The following is a 16,100-nucleotide window of genomic DNA, read 5'->3' as shown; positions in this document are numbered from 1 at the left end:
TTGTGGTGTCACATGATAAAAGAATGATTTATTAGAGCAACTTTATGATAAAATTATATAAAATAACAATTTATTATTATTTTTTTTTTTTTCTTAAAGACGTCCACAATATCACCTCGGAACAAAATGTACAGATACTGCCTATAATCCAAACAGAAATAAATTACAAACAAACAAACAAAAAGCAGGGAAAAAAAACAAACAGGGGTAGGGGAAACAAAATTGTACACAGCGTTTCAAGGGGGTGCGGGAAAGAGAAAGTAATTAATCAGTTCAAGTTATACCGACGTGTTTCAGCTTTACTCTCAGACAGCTGGGCTTGCATTTGTGCTGCATGCAAATGGAATGATCCAGTGAACGGTTCGGAAGAGCAGAATTAGCAGCGTAATGACAGCAGATAGTGAAATAGGCACAATTCAGCATGGGGCACATCAACGCGGACAGGGAGCCCTGCCTGGTCTTTGCAAAAGTTATACGTGTTTATCCAACTGCAAAAATAGCTACTGTGATCCGCAACACAAGAAAAACTAGTAGAATCTTGCACTTATTTACACTTCCCCCCTATCCCCCCTTCCCTTCCCAGTAGGTTGGATGTAAACATTCCACTAGTTTTACCCTTACTAAAGTACTCAAAGATGATGCAGACTTTCCTCCTGGAGCACAACCACCACAGGACTGTTGCTGTAGTTCAGTTAAGGTCCTTGCTAGCAAAGCTCCTGCACATTCTCACAGGGATTTACATTCATTCCATCAGAACAAAAGAACAGGTTTCTACATTTGAAAGCGTTGAACTGAGAACAACGTGGTTTTCAAGTATAGCAGAAGAATCGAAGGTTGGGATCTTTAAGGGTGCTCGTGGCTTCAGCACCCTGAATCCCCTTGGGAGCCCAAAAGGGTCTCTGAGCACTTGCTTCCCTGTGGCTTTGAAAATGCCACCCTTTGTTACATTTCTTCAGTCAAATACAAAACACACGAAAGGAAAATGGTGTGAGAACTGCCCATGGGTCAGGGTTGCCCCACCAAGCTTCACATACAGCCCGCAAAAGCCATCAGGTTTCCTACACAATGAGCCTGGGCAGCAGGACACACCTGGGAGCAACACTGCAGTCACAGAGAGGCATGTTTTGGTGGCCATGCACGCTGTGAGAATGACCAAAGGATAAAGGGGCTGTAGTTGTGTGGCTCGCTCTTTGGCTTATTGGAGCAGATATGTGCAAATGGAGTGTATGCGTTTCAGAATTTGCAAACACAGGAAAAGATAGGCTGCATTTCATCACTAACAAGAGTGTTTTGAACACAAAGATACGAGCACAAACGCTGTGTCAGCACACAGAAGCATTGTGTGTTTTGGCTGAGTCACAAATAAGTCAAACCATGCATCTCTCCCCAGCCCTACACACAGGCCAAACTGCAAGCAGACATGGACCGCTGCATCCCGTACTTGATGAGGTCCCATGTTTGGGGGGCTGATGTCAGGTGGCCGCAGGCTCTCTCTCAAATTCAGAGTAAAGCAATAAAGGATGAAAATCCAATCCTGATGTGTTCACCAAAGGAGGAAGAATCAAGTAATTTTCAAGTGAAAGTAAACAGAAGTCACGTCAAGGACGTGTTGCAGAGAAACAAAACCCACCAGAGCATAACCAGGAAGATGCAGAAACGTAGAGAACAATAAAAGTCAAATGTTTGAGTAATCCATGTGTCCCTACAGTAAAACTGAAACTAACAGCAACACCTTATCTGTGAAGGTCCTTCAACTCCTAGTGAGTTGGGGTAGCACCTGGACATACTGAGCCCTAACAAAGGGCCTGAAAACACGTGTCATATGTCAGGAACAATACCACTGCGTAGGATATTTGTCATGGACACAGTCAGGCATCTCAAGAAAAGACAGATCAGAATAAACAACCAAATGAACACATTCAGTACATTAAAGGCAGAAGAGCGTACAGTGCATATATTACAGGCAGAAGAACATCAAAGGGCAAATTCTCTTTTTTTTTCCTTTTATTCTGCTTTCATTTATGTAAAATTCAGCAGATTCCTTCATGGGAGAGCATGCAGATGAGTCTTATAACCTGCTGGAGATCTTGGAAGGGTATCTGAACTTATTGTTTGCCAGCCAGCATCTTGCACAGTCAAGACAAGCTAATGGCGTGATGGCATCCTCCCATCACAGAACCAATCCTGTTTCTGCTGAAATTGAGTGAAAATTCCCAGTGGCTTCACCAGGAAAGCCCTCATGTGCTCTTTGCTAGTAAGACTGAACTCTTTGTGAGTGTCCCCTGCTTAATGAAGTTATTTTAGCTGGCTCCCACTTTCACCACATTCTAGCAGAGAAGCTGAGGTAACTACTGAAGCTAACTAAGGGATCCACTACCACCCCAAAATATAAAGTCAGCACACAAGAAGCAGCAGTCAAGCTTGGGGTTCCATTTTCACTGGTTAAACTACACACTGTATGAGGGCAAAGTGGAACTCATCCGTTCACCTTTCCCAGCAAACGTTTCCTCCATGACTACAGAAGGATTTCTCTACCTGATTACTGTTTGTGGACCAGGAAATATGACAAAGGAATTACTACAAGATGGAGAAAACCGGGAGCAAACACATCTGGAAGAGGTCCCCTCCAAAAACATACATTTTCTTCTTAAAGTAAGAAAAATTGCTCTGGGTTTTGCAGTGAAACTGAAAGGGTGATAACAGAGCGCAATGTTTTGTCAACAGGAAACTGCTAAGTGCAACTGCACGTAATACTCATTCATGTCTAGGAGACAAAAAAATACAGACAAAATCCAGACAAAAATCCCAAATATACCAAGTGCTCGACACTGGCAGATAGTTCCTAAGGAGTAGCACAGAATGGTGTTTTTCAAGCACTTTTGCATTGAATAAGAAATTCATAGCAGAACTAACCATAAAGGAGGAGCTACGCTTCTGCCATCAAGTGCCATCAAGTGCTCACCAGTTCAACAGCAGCTACGCAATTAAGTTTATTACACGAGCCACTGGAACAGATGCTTCTCTTAACAATAAGCTAAATCACAACCACCTCAGTCTTTGGCCCAGCCAGGAGCATTTGTAGCTCATTGTGAAAGATTGTACAGCAAATCTTTTGAACAGACAGCAAATCTTTTTTAAAGACAGCAACTGTACCAAAAATTTGGCAAGCTAAGCAGTCGTTTGACTTTTTGTACCTACAAATAATTTTGGGTCTGAAACATCAAAAATAGCAACTGCATTCGTAGTCGTTACATTCACACAATTAACAACTCTTACACTTGACCAAGAGGAAAAAGGAAAGGATTGTTATGTCTTGTTTTAGTGTTGGAACTGAAAAAAGAACATAAAGTCCAACTTCTGTGTGGCTGCCCTTTGTAAGACTGCTGAAAAGGACTTCTTAAGAGAACTGTAGTGAGAGTTTCTCCAAGAAACCCATTATATTGCACCATCATTCTGCTGGATTTGCACTTGGATTCCAACAGAGCTGCAATGCTCACGTACACAATTAAAACAAAAAACAACAAAGCAAGCAAAACCAAAAACAAATCTAGTACCCAAAAAAGTGTTTCTTAAACTGCGCCTTGTTACAACTGAATCATTATGAACAGGCCGATGCAGGGACACTTGCACTTGGGCAGTACTGAACGGAGGGTACGCAAAGCCTGTTTGCTTATGGCACACTGGAAGAGTGAGTAAATTGTTAAAAATCAGTTTGCCTCTATGCTGAACATGTGCTGCTCCACAGTGCTAGTCTTGATTCAAAGGCATATGCAGACTTGCCATTCACCCTCGCAGCATAAATTCCTTTCTTTTGTGCAATGTATTAGCAATCTAAACAACTGCTCCACACAAACTGTCCACAAACCACTCACACACAATACTACAGTAGATTACAATATGATAGCAATACAAAATATCAGATCACGTATTTCTCTCCATCTGGAATGAAATTTGCATCTTGCAAGCTAGAAGACCCACAGTTCGACTTTTGTGTGTAGTTTCTCATCTGTGCTGGGGACAAAGTCTCCAGTGTGGATCCAGAAGTGTTAGCAGTCCTGACTTTAGTGGCTGTTGATTGTTTAGCAGCAGAAGATGCTCTGTTACCGGCAACTACATCCAAGTTTCCAGTAGGGTCAATGATAGCATTTATCACTGGGGATAAAGAGAGACATATTAGCAACACTCGGCAGTTTCCAAACAGAAGTTTGCTTCCCTTCATTTTGAAGGCCATAGAACTGTTGGCAGTAGCTGTGTTCATTTTAATTATATTGATCTCTTCCTCAGCCTAAGCAGCCTTAATAAGCAAAACCTCTCCCAAACTGAAAATTACAAAAACACTCAACTTTCTGGTTGAATTAGAAAAGACAAACTACATCAGCAAACTGCGTATCGCAAGAGGCTGAAATGACTCCTCTGTGTTTTTGTATGTCCTTGCTAAGCTTCCAAATGATGTAAGAGGCAGCTACTGAGATCACCTTGCCACCTCTATGGCACATAGCTCTATGTACAAGATTTGAGTCAATGCAAACGCTGACACAGTCCAAAAGTAGAACATAACTTACTGCTGGAAAGAGCTGCTAAATATTACTTCCAGCAGAACAGACCTTTGCCAGTTCATCTCATGTGAATATCCTAATTACCACAAACAAAGCATTTCCACAGCAACAGTTTCCACATTCCAAAAGTCAACAATTTTTAAAAACAAAAACTGGCAGCACAAAATAAATGTACTGCTCGTTCCATATGCACTCAAAGAGCACAAAACAAACTATACTTGCAGCCCTTCCCAGCTTTCGCTGGCAAATCAAGGCACATTGTTTTATTCTGTAAATCTTCCTAGCACAGGAAAGAAAAAGCACATTTCAAATGACCAACCTTCCAGCTGTTTTTGAACTCTCCTGAGCTCCTTCAGGATAGAACTGATTTCCTAGAAACAAAAGCAACAGAAGAGAGTTAAGGAAAAAATTACTCAACTAATTTAAGACTCTAGCCCTACTCTTCCTGCCCTCTCCAATTGAGAACACTAAAAGTCAGTTCCAACAATGCTTATATAACAGAAAAGACAAATATATCATTATGGTTGGACTTCGTGATCTTGAAGGTTTTACTAGTCTCCATGATTCTGCAATCTGTATTTAGGTGTATTTGGTCAGTGTGTGGGACCTCTGCTCTGCCTTATTTTCCCCCACTACACCACCCAGTTCATAGCATTAATGGTGTAGTAGATTTGAAATGTTAGCCACATGAACTGTCCACACAGATGGACACTAACTGTGCAAAGGCTTATTCACACTTCTTCACCACCACACATACAAAGACATTTGCTACCAAAGCAATTGGCCATGTGTATACTGGTGTAGCACTAAGCGTTTAGACACAGGTCCCGCACAGAGTTATACGTACACTTGGCATTGGTTGGGCTTTCCGAGACCATTGTTACAATGAAATCCATGTTGACAGTCCCCATAAATAAGAGGTTATGAGAGCACAAACACACTATGGATGAGGCACATTTTTATTGCCCCATTACAGAACTGTAACAAGTGAAAAACAATACAGGAGAAACACCAATCTGCAATTAAAGCTGTGTCAACCACATGGCAAGTGATGCTTTGGAAGATGTTTAAATGGAACCTAGTGATCCTGGACATCTGCTAAGAGACCGGGTACCCAAAGATGAATTAGTAAGACGGAAGGGAAGATTGTGGTGAAAGTGACTAGCAAAGCAGCTGGAGGAACTTGCCATGTCATACTGAAAACAGCAACAAGAAACAGCAATAAGAAACAGCAACTGAACACATGCAAATGGACTACCAATTTCAGAAATGGGTTTCAGAAAGGTCAGAACTTGTTCTTTTCATTTTTCACAAAGCTTTCATGGACACAAGCCCATAGCAGTGTACTTGTTCACATGTACCTTGTTTGATGTCTTCAGGATTGGCACTTCGTTTTCAGAGTTAATTTTGGCCTCCATCTCCTCCCAGGTCCTCTCTGAGTTTTGAAACAAAATCCTACAGCACAACAATGTGAAACGGGTCTTAAAATTATCATCCAAAAGCTGATTGTTTAAGAGACTTAATTATCACAAGATGTGGCAACAAAGGAGATTAGTGGATTAGTGACAGGACAAAGCTCCTTTCAGTTGATGTGGGGAAGGACTTTGGATTGTTTGTAACTCATGGCTTCTGGAGCAACAAGCAGCTTTGTTGCTGTACATGCCCTGGTGATCTGCAGGAATACTCTCTTTCCTCAGGCAGCATTTCAAAGTCAATCAAACAACAGGCATTACAAACCCAGCACTAAAATTCCAAAGGCCAAACAAAACAACTGAGAAGAAGAGATGGCAAATAATCACATTACCTCTCCTTCACTATACATTCCATTTCCCACATCGAATCCCTGCACCTTGATAATAAGCCTTTCAAAAATGACCATTTGTTATCTTCCACAAGCAGACTGACAGCCTTTCAGGCCAAGGACAAAAAGTTGCTTACTTCATTTTTTCAGCGAGGTTTTCTGTGTTTTCACGGATTGTGTGCGATAACTGGGACACTGGGTTCAGCATCAGGTTGTCAAAGATGACCTATAATGAAAGAGAAAGATCAGATAAAGCAATTTGAGCAGAACTGACACATTAAAAAACCTGGAGATTTTCAGAGTAAATGATCTTCACTGAAGCATCTTTATCTACAGGGATGATACTCAAGGCTCAAGAGAGATTAAGATGATGTACAGCTTTGTTGCAGCACTTTAGCAGACAGATTATCAGTAGCCTGTTCAGACTTTTTTTTTCCAGAAGAACAGAGGAAGACAGAGCTGTTTGAAGACACACAACTACTTTCTATGAGACTTCTAGTCTCGCAGAAAGATTCTCCCCCAAATACCAAGGGGGGAACCGAATGTGCATACACACAAACACACACACACAAAACAAAAAGCTAACACTCACAAGCCAAGAACTGCCACAAGCAGTCTCAATGAAACCTTCCAAAGTGATTTTTATCAGATTTCAAGCCACTCTCATGGTCACATATCCTGGCATTTGGCCAGCTGTTCCAAGGGCAGCTCTGGCCAGCATGCCCTCTGCAGAAAAATAAGGAGCCATTACGGCTTATGGAACAGTATTCATGACGTGAAAACACTGATGTTGGACACTTCCAAGTTTAGACATCTGTGGTTTTCCTTTCTAAGAAAAAGTAAAAGAGCCAAAGTGGGCTCTGCCACTGAATATCTCCTTATCAGTGATCCAGCCTCACATCTTAGTGGAGGAAAATTCCAGTTAGTATCAGCTTTAAAGAGTGATTTTCTGTTCCTTTAATTCTCTTTTTAATAGCATTTCTCAAGAGCTCTCTTTTGTTGATATAGATGTGCATTTCTTTTGACTATTTTTTGTAGCAGTCACCTTTGGCATCTCAGAAGGGCATATATGCATACTGCAAGTAATGTCATAAGTTAGAAAAGTAAAGAAAAAGTTGGCTTGCCTCCTCACGGTTTCGTATCCTTGTTTTTTTGGATAGATCATCTTCTCTATTATCATTCATATTTTGGTCAAAATTCTTCAGTTCCACTGATCCCGGAGGCACTTTCTGGTAGTTCAGACTTGCTTCTGGAATGTGCTGCACCAACTTGGAAATAATGAGTAATGAGTCATTAAAATGAGTAGGGAAGGAGGCACACAGCCACTCACTGCAGGTAACGCAGATTTTCAGGCAAGCCCCCAGGGGAACACTGATTCATTCAAGTCTTGTTCAGACAGGTATGGGTTCCTAAGCACAATTCTAGACCCCAATCCTGCAAACATCTACCCACTGGAGTCATCCTATGGAACTCAGTGAGGCTGTTCCACTTTATGCTTTTGAGACTTGAACAAGCAGTTGAAAAGAACATCTTCGCCTTTTAGGAATATAGGCTAAAATTCAAAAAGGCCTTGTTTTCCCACATCTTGTGTTTTAATAAATCAATGCAACATTAAAGTGACACTAAATCAAAAACCATTTAGTAACACATGGAGGAGATGGAAAAGCAATTCAAAACCACTGATAATACAGACAATTAACACGAAGAACAGAAACAACAAGACAGCTACTCATGTCTGATTGACTGACAGACAAAAAAACTCTGAAAGAAGATGAGAAAAACAAGAGTGACGAGACAGAAATACAAAAATAATGGGATGGAAAGTGCACCTGAGATGGATATGCCAGCCGAAAAGATCTACGAGCAATCTGTGTTAAAACAGAAACAAAGAGATCAATGCTACTGAATGACTGTGACAGCAGGTATCATAGAACGTGTTATTTTGGGGTGACATTCCCATAAGCGCATTCCAAAGGACCAGCACTCAATGCCCACCCCACCTGCATGCACTGAAGCTCACAGAGGTCCTGGGCACCAACCAGTTTTGCAGCTCCCACTTGTGGACAGAACTGAGAGAAATCCAACAGCTCTACTGAGCACCCAGAATAGACTGGACACACAGCCCAGGAGGTTCTTTGGTTGGCAACAGCACTCTGCTCTTGGGAGGAAACCTCCTAAGGTCCAGGTTCCCCAAACTCTATGCAGTAGTATTTGAGTTATAACCAGGCAGAAAGCATGAGACTTTATGCTATGGGTGCACAACAGCCAAAATGTTTACCTAAATAAGCTTCCTTTTTTAAGCATCTTTTTGTGAAGTGCAGAAACAGTGGGTTAGGTTGGTTACAGCAGTGAAATAGCATCAGAAAGGAATGAGATGCTCCTACAGTCTGGCAGGTCTCAACACAAGCAGGTAAAAACAGTGTAGGAGCAATACCTGCTTCACCACCACCCAGGGGTCCTTATATGGGAGCTGGCCTGATCTCATGCTTTCTGTTCAGTCGCACAGAATCTTAGAACTGTTTGGGTTGACAGGGACCTCAGTTTGTCTGCCACCCGTCATAGGCAGTGCTGCCAACCACTAAATCAGGCACCAGCTCAGGCTGCCCAGGGCCCCATGCAACCCGGCCTTGAACACTTCCAGGGTTGGGGCATCCACAACTTCAACTGCACAGCTGCAAGTGTTTCCTCCCATCACAGCAACAGTCACACCGAGCAAGTTAAGCAACAGTTTATAATAAACATAAACGGGACCTTCAGTTTTTTGCTATACCAGTATCAACTTCAAAAAACACAATTGTGCAGGACTCAAACGTGAAGAAATGGTGGTGCTTTAAGCTGACCCACTTGACTACCCTTGCAGCAGCTAAGCTTTCAGCTTGGTTGCTTAGCCCTGCAGAAAGCTGGGTCCTGTGACACCTACACACACAACGTAAGGCTTCAGAAGGCAGGAATCACAAAGGCTTCACTCTTACTGAACATATTTTGGTTTGGTTTTGCTTAATTTATAGAAGGATTCAGCTCAGTATTACTGGAATCTGGACTACCATGTAATACACAGCTGACAGCTATGAAAACAAAGCCACTGTAAAAATGTCAGGGTTGGGGGGGACTGAAAACCTCCCTGTCTAACATACAAGCAAACACTGGATGTGAAGGGACAGAACATTAAGAATAAGGTTTAAATCTAAAGCTCCGCCTTAAAAATTTAAGAGAACACACACAATTTAACTTTTAACCAAACTCTGTAATAAAAGCAATTCTAAAAGCAATTTGTGCGAGGCTGAGAAATGTCACAGCATGCACAGGTCTAAAGAGAAGCTTCTGGTAAAGTACTCAACCCTCAGAAGCGATTCCAGTGTCAGCACTTGTTTCTGAGTTTTCCTCCCAGTTTCTCAGAGCTGGTGCAAGTATTTGGTAGTAGAAACTCACACACCCCAATCTTCATAGATTTCCTATCACCCGCCCTACATTAAGCTGATGTAATTATTTGAGCCCCAATTCATCATAACCCTTCAGAGGCAGATCTGGAAGGACGCCCACTGACTGTAGCCCAGTCACATCCAAAGATGTGATGCATATTTATTAAACTCCACGTCGGTTTATATTACTCCCATTCATAACATGACCCTGAAATGCATAGTTCAGGACCCCAGGCTAAGTGGGACTATTCACCTCTTTATCTCAGCATCAGCAGCAGAAAATCATGATGATTTCACCAGTTCCTGGCTATTACTAGCACTGGGCAGCTCCACCAGTGCACAACAGCAGCAGCTGCTGAGCATCACCTAAAGCAAAGCACAGCTCTGCAAAGTCACACCGAGAGCCTCAAGTAGCTTGCATCCCCACAGTGCTGGCAAGGCATTACTACCAGGGGCACTGAAGCCCAGCACATTGCACAGAGTAGAAGCACTTTAAGCCTGAGTCCTTCAGATATCACTGCTACCCAGCTGCAGGGAACCACCCCCTGTGTAATGTTGACTGAGGGCCGCACCCTTCAGTGGCACCCTACAAAGATGTAGGCGAGCTGCTTTTGCGGAAGGAAGTGGGTGCTGGTCATTGCCAACCCACGGTAAAAGGTTTCATTTGCAAATCAGAATTATCGCCCTGGCTGCTCAAAAAGAGCAACACAAAAGGCAGTTTTTGCAGGTGTGGCATCTGCATGTAAACAAAGCAGTAAAACACTGTCTGAGAGCCTGAATTTATTGCAAAATGTTTGTGTACTCTGGCTCAAAGCTAAACAATACCTGGGGACAAAACCCTCCCTGGGAAGGCTGGCAGGGGTTTAACAGGAGCACAGCCTTCCACATGTGATGCCACAGGAATCTCCCAAGACTTCTGCTTTGCACCATCAGCAGGGTCACAGGGCCTCCAACTCCTCTCCTAGCAGGGTAACAAGTTTGGCCTCTGCTCTGAATCCTATTTAGTCAGGCCTCTAATTCTCACAACTAAGACAACTGAGGACCAGGACTACCACCTGAACAGCAAATATAAAAAGACAGAAAGATTCTAAGACCCACACCAGTGGTAAGCAGGAGGGAAATGGGATTTATACAGCAGCAAAGGCAATCTTACTTCAGCAGACAGAGCCTCTAGGTGACTTCACAGATGAATTTGAGCTGAGTCCCTCAGCAGCTGCACCAGTTGAGTCAAATTACAAGGTGGCCTTCCATCCTCCCCCCATGTTAACCCCTTCATCCTCACTCACCCCACTGGCTGTTCACAGGTCCTGCACACTTGATACACATCGGAAGTCAAGTTTTCTGCCCTAAGGAATCTTACCTCTTCTCTTGCTGATATGGTGGAAGCAGGAGTGTTGGGCACAGAGCTGAGGGAGGTGCTTGGTCCTGTCCCCGATGAACTCTGTGAGTCCCCATCTCCAGCAACATCATGAATCTCTCGAGCAAGGATGGCCACATCCTTCACCAAGGTCTGGCTCAGCCTGAAGCACAACGTGCAGCACAGCAGTTAGGGCCCATGATATAACAAGCCTCATATTCATAAAACACCAGCAGAGCAGCCACAAAAGATTTTTTTTTTTTTACTGGCAACCACAGAACGTTTGCATGACTTATAACCTCTGCAGAGCTTCGGGTGCCTTGGCACAGTACAGAGGAACACTGTCTGCATACAAGAGTAACAAAATAAATCCTCTCCTGTATCCAAGTTTCAACACAGACTTGAAAAACAAACTCTAGTGACGACACCTTAGCAAAAAGCATAAAGAAGTTCTACATTGTTTCTTGCTCATTCCACTTTTTTTAATAGAACAGGATCACTTTCTTTCTACTTGGGAGTTTTGCTCTCCCTTAAAAAGATCACAGAAGGAAAGCAGGAGCAACAAAGCCATTGGTGACCATTATGTTCATGGCTTATTTCCATGCTTAAACTGTTTAAGAGGAAAAAAATAAATAACGAAAGCATTCCTCCATCATGCAAAAGAATAGTAAGTTCTTCATCCTTACGGAAATTACCCCAGTACCGCATTCTACAACATAGCCAGAGCCCTTCTGGAAAGAGAAAAACTTCATTCTTTATCACATAAAAACCTCACCGTGTATTTCTTTCTCCCTTGTGCTTTAGAAATCAAAGCACGACTCAGGATCTCCACAAGGGATGAGGCACTGGTAGGGCGATGCAGGCAACACCTTGGACTGATGTGACTGTCAGAAACCTCAAGCCCCTTTTGCAAGGTGTGCAGGGAGCACTCAGTGACTGCAGCACTCTGCTCTGGATCTCAAAACCAATTTTTAAGACTCTGAATAGTTATGAGCACAGACCGAGAGAAAAACGAAAACGAAGATGCTCAGATGCAAAGTAGTTTGTAGTTACAAAAATAGGCTTCCAGCTAGCTGCCTTCATCTGAGAGATGATTTCTCCTTTAATTGGAGAAAGAACAAGCAATGCCATAAAGCTGTCAGCCCACGGAAACACTGCCTTGGAATGAAAATGTGTAATTGAAGTAAGAAAAAGCAGCCTGATCTCTGCCTAAGGTGCCCTGCCTGTGCTGGTTTCGGCCAGAACTATCATTGATTGCATCCGTTCTTTGATTCGCTTTCTGTAAACAAGTGACATTTTCCCTTTTAACTCTCCCTGCCTCCTTTAAACCCCTCCCAGTTAATTTGGGAGCCGCAGCGGAAATCAGAACGGCAATTAGGAGGCAGACTGTGACCGAGTTCTGCAGTGTGCTGAGCCAGACTGAGTCTGATGCAACTGCTTATTTATAGCTCCTGCAACCCGGAGCGCCTGCCCGCGTCAGGAACGCTGCTGCTACGAGGGAAGAACACGTTTTGCACATTCACACTCCTTCAGCACAGGTAGGGCAGCTCGTAACAGGCTGCCTGCAGTGTTTAACAAAGGAAAAGCCTTTAGAGATCCACGCAGCATGCGCTACATCTAACGTGGAAATGCTGACCCAAAGCAGACAGAAGACGGCTCCCTTCGTCCAAAGTATTTCAGCTATGGCAGCACAATGGAAGACCAGTATTTCTGGAAAGTTGGCACAACTCAGTCTCATATTAGAGATGTCAAACCTCAAACGCCACTGTTTAAAAAAAGCATCTATTTGCTTAGTAGCTCAAATCCTCCAGGCAACCACAGGACCACCAGGACACAATGGCTCTGTATCCACAGACATCAGGCTAAGCAACAACTCATTTAGATACCAACAGATTTTTTTTGTCTGGGTTCAATTGTGCCAACCAAAGAGGTTTCTGCCCTGCAGCTTGACTGCTTACTGCTCCCTCAATGGCTTCAGGCAAAGCAGCTTCAACAGTTTACATCCTCAGCCTCTGCTAATCCATCTGCAGAGAATTAGGGCACTTCACATGAACTGGTTCATGCACACAGAAGCCTTCCAGCAGATAGCAGTGATAAGCAGATAACAGATACACATTTTGACAGACTCAAAGCTAAAAGAGGATACCTGTCCACAGCTCAAACAAGCAATAAACACAGACAGAACCCAGCTTCCTGCACCTCAGCATTTTCCAGACAGAAGACACAAAGAGCACTGCCTAGCACAGGCTGTAAAGCTCAATTAAAATGACCCAAGGGGTTCAACACCCTCCCCTATAAGGGCAGGGTGAGAGCTAGGGCTGGGCAGCCTGGAGAAGGGCAGAATCTGGGGAGAGCTGAGTGTCCTCTGTTCACTGCAGGAGATGTTGGACTGAATGGCCATTAGAGGTCCCTTTCTACTCCAATGATTCTATAATTTTATTCTGTGATAACATATCAATGCCCAGATATAAAAAACAATCAGACCAAGTGCTTCTTCCTACCTTCAACTCACAGATTTGAACACTAATGCAAACCCAGACAACACAAAGCATGTGGCCCAGTGTCCCACCTCCTCACCTGGCTATTTCTGCTATCTCTGCAGTCTGTGCCATGAAGTTGTAGGGGTCGGGATGGTCATCAAAGTCTTCATCGTCGTCTGTCTCTCTGCCGTTGTGTTTCTGCTTACCCAGCCCAGAGCCACGTATCCTCGGCGTCTGTGTGGCTGTTGAAGTATGGGAGCGTTTGTGTTTAGGGGAGCTGTGATTTGAGCCATATTCTTCCTCCGAAGTAGAAGTGTAATCTGAACCCTGCGGTCTCCGCCTTGATGCTTATAAAAAATGAATTGGTTTCAGACCAAGGAAAGTAAAGAATCACTACAAAAGGGCACAGAGGTAACACAACACTAGCCCAAGAACACAAAGGGAGGAGAGCTTCTGTGCACATTTTAAATCAAGCAGCAGATTCTCAGAGCTTTAATCAAAAGTTGGTCGCTTTGATGGCTCCCATCCACTATGCAAATTTGGAGGGGGAAATCTGAGTGCAAAAACAGAATGACTGCTAACAGTTCCAATACATTAAATTAGTACCACGGCCTTGGTTCTCCATGCACAGAAGCTCTATATGTAAGCAGCACACATTTCAGACTCTTCACGATCCCACACAAATCATTATCTGAAAGGAGCCCCATTTTCAAGCCTGTGGACCCCTTACCAACTATGAGAACAAGCAAAAGAAGGGTTGCTTTTTTTTTTTTTTTTTTTTTTTTAATTGAGGGAGAGATGCTATGTGTGGTTCTATTTGTCCACACCCCATACTGGTCTCCTGCCTTGCCATCCCTGTTAATGACACCCTACAAAAAGCACCCACATGGGCAGGCAGGCAGGACTGGCTCCAAGCCCTGCAGCCAAGCAGAGCACCCACTTGTCCCAGCCAGTTCTGAGCAGATCCAGGTCCTCATTGCATGGCACGCACTGAGGTGCCCAGGAGTAAACTCCTTACTTGAAAATGGGGCTCCCAGAGTTCCCTCATCTCACTGCACTCCTGACAGATAGTGCTTCATTCCCTTCTGTCTTTCCCATGAGAATGAAGACCCACCAGACACAAAGCCAGCCAGGTTATTTACAACTACACCACCTGAAAGTTTCACTCTGTTACAAAGGTTACTGTAACCCTAAACCTTTGAAAGTGAATGAAGCCAGCAACATTAACCATGTAAACAAAAACAATGAATTTGGCATAAAGGATGTAGAAACTACAGACTGTTAACATAGAGAAAAAAAAATCATATGTTCCTAGATATTGTTATCTCAGCTATTGAAAGGTCTTGGCTTGGGATTAAAATTGTAAATACAGGAAAACTAAATCAGCTCATATTTCACCAGCAGAAAGATATTTTATTAAAAATAAATAAATAAAAATTAAAAAAACAAGAATCAAGAGGCCACTTTGTCACTGGACAGGGATTTCAAAAACTAAGGGCCTGACCTACCAACCCTATTCACTAAGGGAAATCAGAATCAAGTCCCTTAGTACCATTCAAATTACCTTGAGCAAACAAACCAAGTACACAGAGGAGCTGGTGGGGGGCAGGGGGGACACACACAATCCTCCTTCTCTTTCCAAACTGGTAACTTGGATTATTCTGTCATTACCTGTGCTTTTCACACAGCTACCTTGGACTGCCCAACAACCAACTGACATCTCTTGTCCCCACACCACGTATTTCATTTTGCTCCTCTGTTGGTGAGATTAACTTTCTCCCACTGGGACAGCTGGAAACTACAGTGGGTAACTAAACGCTTTAAGAAACCCTTGAATCAACCAACCACATCTGCCTCAAGACCTTCAGGCCCCAAGGCCTGAAATTAGGTATTTTCAAGGGTAACTACGCCATATTCAAAAAACTCCTCATAGAACAATGCAACATTTTTGGTTTTGTCCCAGAAATGGGGCTCTGGGCATTCATTCACAGTGTCTGTAATATTAGTATGGGAACATGCACCACACACCCACTACAACACTACAAAGCACAAGGATGCCTACTCAGAGCTTGAGCAAGGTCCACAATCCTATCAAGGAATTAGGAGGTTAGTATTTTAAGAGCAACTAATTCAAAGAAAAGCTTAGCGTCGCCCGCTGCAACTATGCAAGAGGTGTTAGGATGCTGCTACAAAGCTCCAGAAATCAAAAACCAATTCATTTCAAAAAAAAAAAGAAAAGAACTGGCCAGCTCTTATCATTTTTCTCCAAATGATTTGAAGTATGTGGTCCAAAGGCAGGGAGATGTGAAGAATGCCTCCTGTTTGGAAAACTTGGACCACACCATCTCGATTTGAGTTTGTTATTGATTAACACAAAGTCAACAGTAGATACATCTCAGAAAAGGCAGGAGAGAGACTGTGCATACTCTTAGCTTACTCACATTCTGATTTACATGCATATACAAACATATAAAGGAAAAAAATCAT

The 16,100-nt window shown here is 43.1% G+C and overlaps 1 protein-coding gene across 13 annotated transcripts in view; it reads right to left on the bottom strand.

Annotated features, from left to right (window-relative positions):
* Window positions 1–16,100, bottom strand: part of CEP170B (centrosomal protein 170B) — a 52,542-nt gene continuing 36,442 nt past the window's right edge. For 5 of the 13 annotated variants that reach the window (XM_015865586.3, XM_085547786.1, XM_015865585.3 and 2 more), the window contains 8 exons: window positions 13,711–13,960; window positions 11,137–11,296; window positions 8,187–8,225; window positions 7,482–7,625; window positions 6,495–6,583; window positions 5,918–6,011; window positions 4,876–4,927; window positions 1–4,152 (listed from right to left, as the gene is read on the bottom strand). In XM_015865586.3, coding sequence (XP_015721072.2) covers window positions 3,917–4,152; window positions 4,876–4,927; window positions 5,918–6,011; window positions 6,495–6,583; window positions 7,482–7,625; window positions 8,187–8,225; window positions 11,137–11,296; window positions 13,711–13,960 — 1,064 coding nt within the window. In that variant the 3' untranslated portion in view covers window positions 1–3,916. The remainder of the gene's footprint in view (window positions 4,153–4,875; window positions 4,928–5,917; window positions 6,012–6,494; window positions 6,584–7,481; window positions 7,626–8,186; window positions 8,226–11,136; window positions 11,297–13,710; window positions 13,961–16,100) is intronic. The other 8 variants (XM_015865591.3, XM_015865597.3, XM_015865588.3 and 5 more) reach the window with 6 other exon arrangements.

Source organism: Coturnix japonica, chromosome 5 (assembly GCF_054131305.1).
Source record: "Coturnix japonica strain WE chromosome 5, WE-NBRP24, whole genome shotgun sequence".
In the NCBI taxonomy this organism is placed as follows: Eukaryota; Metazoa; Chordata; class Aves; order Galliformes; family Phasianidae; genus Coturnix; species Coturnix japonica.
The sequence above is the reverse complement of the archived record's forward strand: the minus strand, read 5'-3'. Positions and strand labels throughout refer to the sequence as shown.